At 37.3% G+C, this 11,133-nt stretch overlaps 1 protein-coding gene across 1 annotated transcript; it reads left to right on the top strand.

The window, feature by feature from the left end:
* Positions 1–4,281: 4,281 nt before the first annotated feature.
* Positions 4,282–5,247, top strand: LOC122913529 (olfactory receptor 51A4-like). Its single transcript, XM_044260223.1, has one exon. It carries the CDS (start codon positions 4,282–4,284, stop codon positions 5,245–5,247), a length of 966 nt encoding a protein of 321 aa, XP_044116158.1.
* Positions 5,248–11,133: the final 5,886 nt, after the last annotated feature.

Raw genomic sequence — 11,133 nt, 5'->3', positions numbered from 1 at the left:
TACGTGTGGCATTAAATAACTCCAGTATTTGGCAAATACATGTATCAGAGTCTTCTAACATCTTCTGAAAAACCATTCTCTGTGCCAAGGAAGGCGAGTCTCAGAGGAGAATTATACTGCTCAGCTCACATTCTCAGTCCATGTGAAGATGCAGGCTGCATGGTGAGGAGTTTGTACCACACATAAAAAGAACTGTTGAATATATGTTCTTTAAGAGAAAAGAGATGAGGGACACCTGGCTGGCTCAGTCGAGGAGCATGAGACTCTTGATCTTTGGGTTATGAGTTTGAGCCCCATGTGGCATGTAGAGATTATTTAAATAAATAAAACTTTAAAAAGAGAAGAACAAAGATGAGGAACGAACTTTAGGAGTTGCTTCATTAGGAGTTGCTTCATCAAAGTTTCCCATAGATTCAAAATGAAAGTCATGGAAGCTCAGTGCCTTTAGAAAGGAAATCAGAAGGAAAGGTTGGGAAAAGATGAGAGTAGTTACCTAATTGAGGATTAAGGAGCTAAGAAGTGTGTTATGGAGTTCAAGGTTAACAAATGGGGATTCATAGTATATAAGTGAGAGACCAATGTTTGGTTTGGGGCTCTGGGGGGAAGGCCAGAGAAGTGATACATCTTAAAGGAATTTTTAGGAGGTTGAAGGTGGGGCATAGATATAATTGGTAATTAAATGTCTTTGGCTCTCTAGAAATAACATGCATGATATCTTTCTGATTAGAATGGGCAATCTACCACAGTTGCATGGAACTCTAGCACAAGGATAACTGGAAATTTAGCAGGTTGATAAATACCAGAGTGAATATTCTCTATCTGATTGTCACCTGTCTTGCTACTCTTCAGTTCTAAATGAGACTTTATGATGAGTATGGCTCCCAGAAAATTTTGTACAGCAGAATTTAAAAGGGAGCATGAATTCCTGGTGAGTTTTTAATCTTCACTAGGGATTAACACATTTATGTTACAGTAAGAATCTTTAAACAAGTAATTTATTTGTTTAAACAAAACTTACTATGATCCTTCTATGTCTAAAGAGTATTGGGCTTTCCTTACTCCTATATGTGAAGGGTGCAGTCCTAACCCTAAAGGTGTTTAAAATCAAATTCTATAAGGAAAATTCAGTTGGAAGACAATATAAAATCATATGATATAAATGCCAGTCACTTGGAGAAAAATACATTCTGTAAGACTGTAATGGCTTAAGGAATTCTTATAATATGAAATAGTCATGAGAAAACTTTATAGGGGCATGTGGGTGGCTCAGTTGGTTAAGCATCTGCTTTTGGCTGTCACAATACAGGGTCCTATGATTCTAGGGTCCCATGCTCAGCAGGGACCCATGCTCAGATCTCCCTCTGCCCCTCCCCCTGGTCATGCTTGTGTACTCTCTTTCTCTTAAATAAATAAATAAATAAATAAATTTTAAAAAGAGAAGAATATTTTATATATTGTTGGGTATAGACTGGCTTTTAATCAATGAATTTAATTACCATCAGTGGAGGTAAAGCAAGATCAGATTTGAGATCCTATCAGAAAGTGTACAGATATTTTGATGTTGAAATGAGTGAGTCATATGTGGTAGAATTAATCCACCAATCTGACTAGAGTGGAGAGTGACTAGAAAAAAAAAAAGTAGTTGAAATAAAAGACATTCTCATGGAACAGGGTAGAAATAAGGGCACTAGAAGCATTAAAACTGAAACAGCCACCAATAGGACTAAGTATATACTTGAGTTTCACACTGGTGGTGCAGTCATGTTGATGGTGGCATGGATGCTGGTGCTGGTAATGCTAGAGGCTCAGTGCCAAAATCAGAAGGGAAAAATGTGTATAAAGGAAAAGGGAGTAAATTCCAAGATATTCTGCAGCATAAAGCAAACAGAGTAAAGACGGTTAATACATGTGTGTATGACCCTGTAGTGTATGTATTTATGTATGTTTAAATGAGATCCATTGTGTAAGTCAGAACTTTATGTCCCAGGCCTCGGTTTGGTGCAATGCAATGTGTAGAGTTACTGTGAGTGTGTGGTATCTTCAGACGTCCTTTCTATTATGAACTATGAGTTTTCCCCTCCTCTTCCACCTCTTTCTCCTTCTCTTTCTTTTTTTTTTTTTTTTTAAAGATTTTATGTATTTATTTGACAGAGAGAAATCACAAGTAGATGGAGAGGCTGGCAGAGAGAGAGAGGGAAGCAGGCTCCCCGCTGAGCAGAGAGCCCAATGCGGGACTCGATCCCAGGACCCTGAGATCATGACCCGAGCCGAAGGCAGCGGCCTAACCCACTGAGCCACCCAGGCGCCCCATCTCCTTCTCTTTCTTGACTCCTGTCAAAGAAGACTCAGATATTTCATATGTACAGATGAAAAAATATGTATAAAGTTTAGTAATCTAATCTCCAAAGAAGTCTGTCTCTGTATTAGGGTCTCTCCTTATGAGGGATTGACTCACTCCTTCAGCTAAAAAGACATGCTTTAGGAATGCTTTTTACTAGGCATTCTATGAAAGAATGTAGTAGGGTATAGTAGACATTCATTGCCAAGAATATGAGAATAAGGGATTGAACAAACATAGGTCTATATATCAATACATGGAAATGTATGTATTGTGATTCATCTGAGATCTGCTCTTCAAAAATATATTTGCTTCTTTAAAAAGATAACTTTGCTTATGTTCCCATGTTTTTTAAAAAGCACAGTACTAATTTTGGCTGAGGGTAAATAAAGCCTGGTCTCTTATCCCAATCCTCCCTGTCTCTAGCTTTCTTCCTGAAAAGGAATCCATTAATCTCCATTTAGTTTCTCTTCTGCTGTTTTAATTTTGGTCATACTTTTAAATAATATGACTTTACAAAATACATTGTGTTTTGATTTCATGCTCTTCAAGACAGAGTTTACGTTAGTTATATAGTTACCCTCTTCTCCAATCTCACTTATCCGAATACAGTTACATCACTATTTTGTTTCTGTTTGCAATCTTAAACAAAACACTGAAATCTAAGTGTATTCAACCAATCATATATAATCTCTTCCTGCCCTTCTTTGTAAGATAAAGACATAAGTGTTAAGACCATTTCCTCCAATTTTGTTATTTTTGTTTGTTTGAATATAATTGACACAGTGTTAAGCTTCAGCTATACAACATAGTGATTTGACAAGTCTGCTATGCTGAGCACACCACAAGTGTAGCTGCCATCTGTCACCATATACTGTTATGATACCGTTGACTATATTTCCTATGACTTTTATTCCCATGACTTACTCATTCCATAACTGGAAACCTGTATCTCCCACTCTACTTAACCCATTTTTCCCATCCCCCCACTCCCCTCTGCCATTAGTTTGTTCTCTGTCTTTATAGTTCTGGTTCTGGTTTTTGTTTATTTATTTTTTTGTAAGTTACACATCAATTATCCTATTTTTAAGATGTTTCCTAAAGTATTGGTATCTTTACCAATACTGAGCCTGAGTGGCTCAGTGGGTATTGGTATCTATTGCCTAATTAATTATGTCTGTGTTTTCAAGTAAACATACTTCAAATTTTATTCAGGAAATTGTTAAAAAAAAGAAATTATTTGTTAATGTTTGAACTATTCTAGCACTAGCTAAGATGTAATGACAGTATCCACTTTAATGATTTTATCACTCGTATTTTGAAAAATCAGCATATGATTTTAAATATCAACATAGAAATTAATTGTAAAAATAAATGATGTCACGTGAGGTTTTTTTTTTTTTTAGATGATTTTCAGTTTATGTTTCCATGCTTAATTTCTATAGGTAAAACTAACAGGAAAAATGACCAGGTTTCCAGATACCTGAATATTTATAGGTATGATGTTGATCTGGAGAAAGTGGACGAGTTTCTTTTGGGGTTCCAGCTTAAGTAATTGAAAATAAAAGTAGATGCAAACAACTAAATAAATTAAAAAAAATAGACTTCTGAGAATAAAATTTTTCTAAGCATTAAGATAAAAAAGAAAATCATGTACTTAATTTTCATTGTCACTTGATCAATGATTGGAGTGTTCTAGACCAAAGGAATGCTAATAGCTCTTCCGTTTTAATACTAGGTATCCATTGTCCTCACTCCAGATAGTTATTCAGATAAACTGGGAAACATTTTAAGGGTTAATTCTTTGATATCTAAGGATGCCTAGGATTAGTGCTGTCCCAGAGAAGCTGGGTGCACTATGTCCTCCTATCTTAAAATCTATGTTTTTCTCCCAATAGAAACACCTAGAACCTGATTTGGGTTGGATCCCAAGAAATATCCTTATGGAACTTGTAAATGGTAGCTGGTTCCAGCCACCCACTCTCCTTCTAACAGGCATTCCTGGACTGGAGGCTGTGCAAATATGGATCTCTATCCCACTGTGTGTCATGTATCTAACTGCCCTCCTGGGGAACTGCATCATCCTCTTTGTTATCAAAACCACGTCCAGCCTTCATGAGCCTCAATACATCTTCCTATCTATGCTGGCAACCACAGATGTAGGTCTGTCTTTATCAACTCTACCTACAGTACTCATGGTCTTCCTCCTGAATCGCAGAGAAATTGAGTTCCATTCTTGTCTAACACAAATGTTCTTCATTCATACTTTCTCCTCCATGGAGTCAGCCATCCTGTTGGCCATGGCCTTTGACCGATTTGTAGCTATTCACAACCCACTGCACTACACTGTGATCTTAACCTCTCCTCGAATTATTGGGATGGGAATTGCAGCCGTGGTTAGGGGTGTGATGTTGATGGTACCCTTGCCAATCCTTCTCAAGAAATTGTCTTTCTGCAAAGATGTTGTTCTATCACATTGTTACTGCTACCATCCTGATGTTATGAAGCTGGCCTGTGGCCCCATCAGAATCAACATCATCTATGGATTGTCCCTTGTCCTCTGCTCCTTCGGAGTTGACTCTGTGCTCATTGTCATTTCATACATACTTATTTTGAAAACAGTGCTGGGTATTGCCTCAGAAGATGGTCAGCTCAAGGCACTTAATACTTGTGTGTCCCATATTTTCACTGTCTGTATCTTTTATGTGCCACTCATTGTGCTGGCTCTAATTCACAGATTCGGTACGTTCACATCTCCTGTTCTCCATGTCACCATGGCCAATCTCTTTCTCTTTTTGACCCCTGTCCTTAATCCCTTGGTTTATAGTCTAAAAACCAAACAGATAAGATCTATAATACACAAGGTATTCAAGGGCAGAGGAAACTTGCTGTTGTCAAGGGTGGCTTAGTGAAAATGATACCTGACTCTCTCTTCCTCTTTCATCTGTCTGTTTTCCAAGAATGGTTTTGTGAGAGTGGATGTATTTCCTTCTTGTATGATAAAATTATGGTAGTATTTGAGTTATTGTCTTGAGCCAATTTATTATTATTGTTTTGATCTAATCTATCATCCATTAATGTGTTGCATGAAAGAGCTTATTGAAATAATTTTTATGTCTCTCTGCTATTTAAATGTTTAAGTTTAAATAATTAAGTGATTTACAATTAAACGTAAGATAAAGGCCAAGTTATTACATATTTTAGAACTTTTCCATTTTCTTATCTTTACCTTTCTCTCCAACCTCAATTCTGATTACATGATGCTCCTTTCTTCAAATTGGGTGATTCAATATATTTTTATACATGTATACCAGCCCTCATAAGACTCTAAACATTTACCCATGCTTGGCTTGCAATTTCAATACCAACATGGAACAGAAATTTTTCTGTTATGAGTGTTTCCAACATTTCAGTAAAATTGGCACTTTCCTTTTCCCCTCAATATAACCGATTAATAATTTTATTATACTACAGCACAATTTTACTTCATATCTATATTCTTCAATTTAGAATTATTGTGGAAAAGCATTGTGCTGCTTTATACTAAATTTTTGGTATACACCTATACACTGGCACAGTAAATCCCAACTGTTTTCTTTTAATAAATGAAGGAATATTTGTGAGCATAAGTAATCACACTTGGCAACCATGATTCTTTCCTGCTAACATAACTATTGATTAATGACCCTCCCCCTCTAAACAATCAGGGGTCATGTCTCTTGTCTTTGCCATTGCATTGTCAGTACCTTGTGAAATATCTATACTATAAATTATAATAAATGTGTATTGCTGAATAAATTAATAAATATGTCAGAGATGTCTTTGGTAATATGTAATACCTGTAGAAGTACTATATTTACACATTAGTGTATATAAATGTATGATATTTACACATTAAAATGTAACTATAAAACAAGTGAGAGAAATCTTTAAAACACTGTATTATGGAAGGAAGAAAGGAAACTGAATTATTGGATATCTTCCTCAAGCTCCAAACTTTTAATTACATTACCAAAATGAGCCTCATTTAAACCAAAGGAGATGAGTTTTACTGGCTCCATTTTAGTGAAAAGGAGATAGCTAAAAGATAGTAAACAATTTGTTAGTATCTGCCTAATAAAAATGATTAGATCTAGGATTAAATGCCACAAGATATTATATAAAGAACACATAAAGTTTACTAAATCCAACTTTTTTCTGCCACATGTAAGATGCAAAGATATGCAGACACATAGGTGTCATTGAATACCATTTATTTCATTGCAGTATTTTTTTTTTAGATTTTATTTATTTATTTGACAGACAGAGATCACAAGTAGGCAGAGGCAGAGAGAGAGAGGAGAAAGCAGGCTCCTTGCTGAGCAGAGAGCCTGATGCGGGGCTCAATCCTAGGACTCTTGGATCATGACCTGAGCCAAAGGCAGAGGCTTTAACCCACTGAGTCACCCAGACACCCCTAATTGTAGTATTTTAACCTGATTGTATCTGTATTCATGTTCACTTACACTAGATAAGCCAAGAGTTCCCTGATTCCAGAAACATTTGTCTTGCTCACAAATACACTATTTTTCTTATCAAGTTATGTCTGCATGAAATATACAGTGCCCAAGAAAGTTGCTCACTCTAAAACTAGGATTTAAACTCACATCTGTCTGTGCTCCTTCAAATGTCTATGCTCTCAACTCCACCACATATTTCATGCCTGAAAAACCTGACCTCTAACAACATTGCCAAAATGTATAGCTTTACCACACTGTGAAATGTGATTGTATGTGGAGGTCAGTATGTTTATATTTTTATTTTGCTTTCACTTTAAAAAAAAAAAAAACACTGGAATATTTAATTCAAAAAACTGAGGTTATCCATATTTCAATCCCCTTTTATTACATACCCTAGATTTGAAAGAGGTCTGATTCACACTCAAGAACAAAGTCAACTTCAGGATTCCTTCCTCTCATACATTCTTGAGTTGCTCTCTGTTCCAGAATTTAGAGGCACTCTCGTTCTGTCCATGCAATGTGATTTCTCTGACTTATTACACTGATTCTATATTAAATTATTTGAAACCAGCAGATCTAGCTAAGGTGATATTTCTGCCTTTGGTACTGAAGGCTTAATTTGCCTTATTGTCTGATGAAACCTTTAGCAGTGTAAATGATAGAAGTAGGAATATCTTGAAAAGTGGGGCTGCGGTTCCTCTCCCAGAACACCATATCTGTGTTTCCTTAGCACAGCTAGGCCAGGTCTTCTCCATTTGGCAGTCAGGGAATACATTTTGGAAATATATTTGGGAATACACATGGGAATATACTTCTCCATTTAACAACCAGGGAATATGGAGAACAGTTTTACTATTTGAAGATGGAGGGCTTATTGTCCAGTGAATGATTAAGTAGGGAGTCTGAGGACAGGCTCAGAAGAGACATAATAACAATTGCTCTGAAGACATGTGAAAATAAATAACTGTGTATTTATGTGAAAAAGAAACAACAACAACAACAACAACAACAGGTGCCCCTGTGTGGCTAAGTGGGTTAAGCCTCTGCCTTTGGCCCAGGTCATGATCTCTGGGTACTGGGATCAAGCCCTGCATCAGGCTCTCTGCTCAGCAGGGAGCCTGCTTCCCCCTCCCCCTCTGACTGCCTCTCTGCCTACTTGTGATCTCTCTCTGTCAAATAAATAAATAAATGTCTTTAAAAAAAATAAATAAAAGGAAGATAATCTGGGTTGAACCAAGAATCTCAAAAAGGGGGAGGTTCCTCAAAAAGTTGAAAATAGAGCTGCACTATGACCCATTAATTGCACTACTGGATATCTACACTAAAGATACAAATGTAGTAATCCAAAGGGGCACGTGCACCTGGAAGTTTATAGCCTCAATGTCCACAATAGCCAAACTATGGAAAGAACCTAGATGTCCATCAACAGATGAATGGATAAAGAAGCAGTGGTGTATATATATACAATGGAATACTATGCAGCCATCAAAAGAAATGAAATTTTGCCATTTGCAACAACTTGGATGGAACTAGAGGGTATTATGATGAGTGAAATAAGTCAGTCAGAGAAAGACAATTATCATATGATCTCCTGATATCAGGAAATTGAGAGGCAAAGTGGGGGGTTCAGGGGGTAGGGAAGGAAAAAATGAAACAAGATGGGATTGGGAGGGACAAAAACCATATGAGACTCTTAATCTCACAAAACAAACTGGGGGTTGCCAGGGGGAGAGGGGTATGGAGAGAGTATGTGCTATAGTGAGTGCTGTGAAGTGTGTAAGTCTGATGATTCACAGACCTGTATCCCTGGGGCAAATAATACATTATATGTTAATTAAAAAAATTTTTTTTAAAGGGAGATGTCTTAATTGTTTTCTTATTCCTTCTTTCACTGGGCTACCAACTCCATAGTAGTGGATATTTTTCTTTCTTTTATTCAGAAGTGGATTCCTAGTGTCTGCATTTGAGTCCATGGAAATAAATATGTATTGCCTGAATTTAGCAAATTCCTTTATGTCTACCAAAATGTGTATTTAGAATTCATGCCTACACTTTGCTTGTCTCAAATATGTGACAGTGTTTTCACATTATGAATATGATTCAGACTGACATTGTGAAAGAAGGTGCTTGAAATACAGATTTTTGACTAAAAATAATAAATTCAAATTCTTTGTCCTTATATTCTTCTAATTATTCACACACACACACACACACACACGGACACACAACATTAAATCGTCAACCGAGAAAAGATGTAGGACTTAAATGAAAGGAAAGCATTTATTTGAAGCCTTAGAATTATAATTGTGATTTGGGCAACCCAAACTGTGTCCTCCTGGGAAACAAAAGTCAAAGGTTTTTTAAGACAAAGGGAATGCCAATTATACATTGTTTACAAGGAATTTTGATTGTTATTGAAGGCAGAAAACTGATTTCTGCTAATAGCAAGTTGGAGCACACCTTTCAGCTGAGTCCTTGGGGTATTCTGGTTTGAACCAGTTCAGAAGTTCATGGCGCATCTCCTCAATGAACTCCTGCTTCTATTTTAACTCCCTGATGTAAGTCACAGCATTGTATTTCACCTCTCATAAAATCTTACTATGGATCTAGCTATATCCATGCCCTGTTCACAGTAGGATTTTTTGCTACAAATGACTCTGTACGAGGGCAATTGAAGGGGCATTTTGCTGAGCTGGTTATTTTTGCTGTTCACGTCTCAATTCCTGATCTCATTTCCACAGGGATTCTGTAATCTCCTAAAACACCATACACCTGGTCAGTCCTCAAGGGAGGTGGAAGAGACAGAAGGCCTTTTACTGCCTTTTAGCTTTCCACCCAGCAGAGTAAGTGGGTCCTGTAGATGCCGCTGTCTTTCCAAGGTGCCTTGGCCCCAAATATGACTGCGGACTTTCTTGTATGGACAACTGAAAACAGTAAGTTATTACAGCTCAAGATGGGTATAGGCTGGTTAAAGCTATAAATAAAAACCCAGTGGCTGAATTTAAGGTAACCAAACCATTAAGATTGCCAACTCTCTTTTGTTTATCTTCATTAGCCTTTACCATTCATTCCTTCCCATAGCCTGAAGTAAAGACTCCCCATTATCCATTATCTCTTTCTGAAACACTTTTTTATTTTTCCTCTGATGGTTAAGTCCCTAACATGGCAAGACTTAAGTTAAATAATTTTCCTAAATTATCTAATTGTTAAATGTCATAGTTTATAATAGCCCTATTTTTCCTCTCTTGTGAAAGTGTAACAGAATATAATCTACTTTGTTTTGTTAGAATATTTGAAGAGAATATATGGGATGGGATTTACCAGTACCTTTTCCTTATTACTCTTCACATCTGATCTGTGGAGTCATTTAACAACCAGTAAAACATCTCCCCCTCTCAACCCAGGAGTTATTCAGAGAGACCATTGCTCTGTAGCCCTACACTGACTTGCAAAAATAGTAAGATTCCATACCTGAGCAGCTCCTTCCTTGTCAGGCTTGTTCAGATTGAGCATATGATGCACCATGGAGTTCCTGGAAGCACAGGTATCTTTATTAATTTTTTATTTATTTATTTTATTTGAGACAGAGAGAGAGGGAAAAAGAATCTCAGGCAGACTCCAACTAAGTGCAGAGCATGGTGGGGGGCTGGTTCTCAGGACTGTGAGATTATGACCTGAGCCAAAATCAAGAGTCAGCTGCTTAACTGACTGAGCTACCCAGACATCCCAGAAAGCATAGGTATGTTGTGGATCCTGGCGGAAGAATCAAGTGGCACTCAGAGACTTTGGAGGATCAAAGGTTTATTTAACACCAGTGGGCTCAGATGAAGTCATTCTTCAAAGTCTGAGCCCTGAGCACAAGCAGGGAGGGGGATTTATACCCTTCTACTTCTGCAGACTTGGTACTTTCGGCACTTTTGGCACATGCGGGAAATGGGGTAGGAAAGAAGAATCTCGAAGGGTTTTGAGACAGGAACTGGAATTCCCTTGTTGGTATGGTCAGCCATCTTAGAGTACACTTTTTCCCTATCATTTCCCCCTTTGATACCCCTTTAAACACCTAGTTTAGAGGGCATCATTTTCATCTATTATGATGGCCCTGCAAGGCTAGTATTTGGGCAATGGCTCACCTGATAACATTGTTTTCTATGATCTTAGCAATCCATCTTAAGGTTCCTAAGGCTGCCCAATAAGCAATAACAACAAAAAGTTTCTGGGAGAAAGTCCAGTCAGAAGGGGGAGCAAGGTGAGGGTGTCAGTGTCATGTCAACAATACCCAGGGACCACTGTGAACAG

The sequence above is a fragment of the Neovison vison genome, chromosome 7, assembly GCF_020171115.1.
Source record: "Neovison vison isolate M4711 chromosome 7, ASM_NN_V1, whole genome shotgun sequence".
NCBI lineage: Eukaryota > Metazoa > Chordata > Mammalia > Carnivora > Mustelidae > Neogale > Neogale vison.
This window is presented reverse-complemented; position numbering and strand designations above follow the sequence as displayed.

Excerpts from the sequence above, each read along its gene's own strand:
- LOC122913529 (XM_044260223.1), top strand. The coding sequence starts at position 4,282 with ATGGAACTTGTAAATGGTAGCTGGTTCCAGCCACCCACTCTCCTTCTA.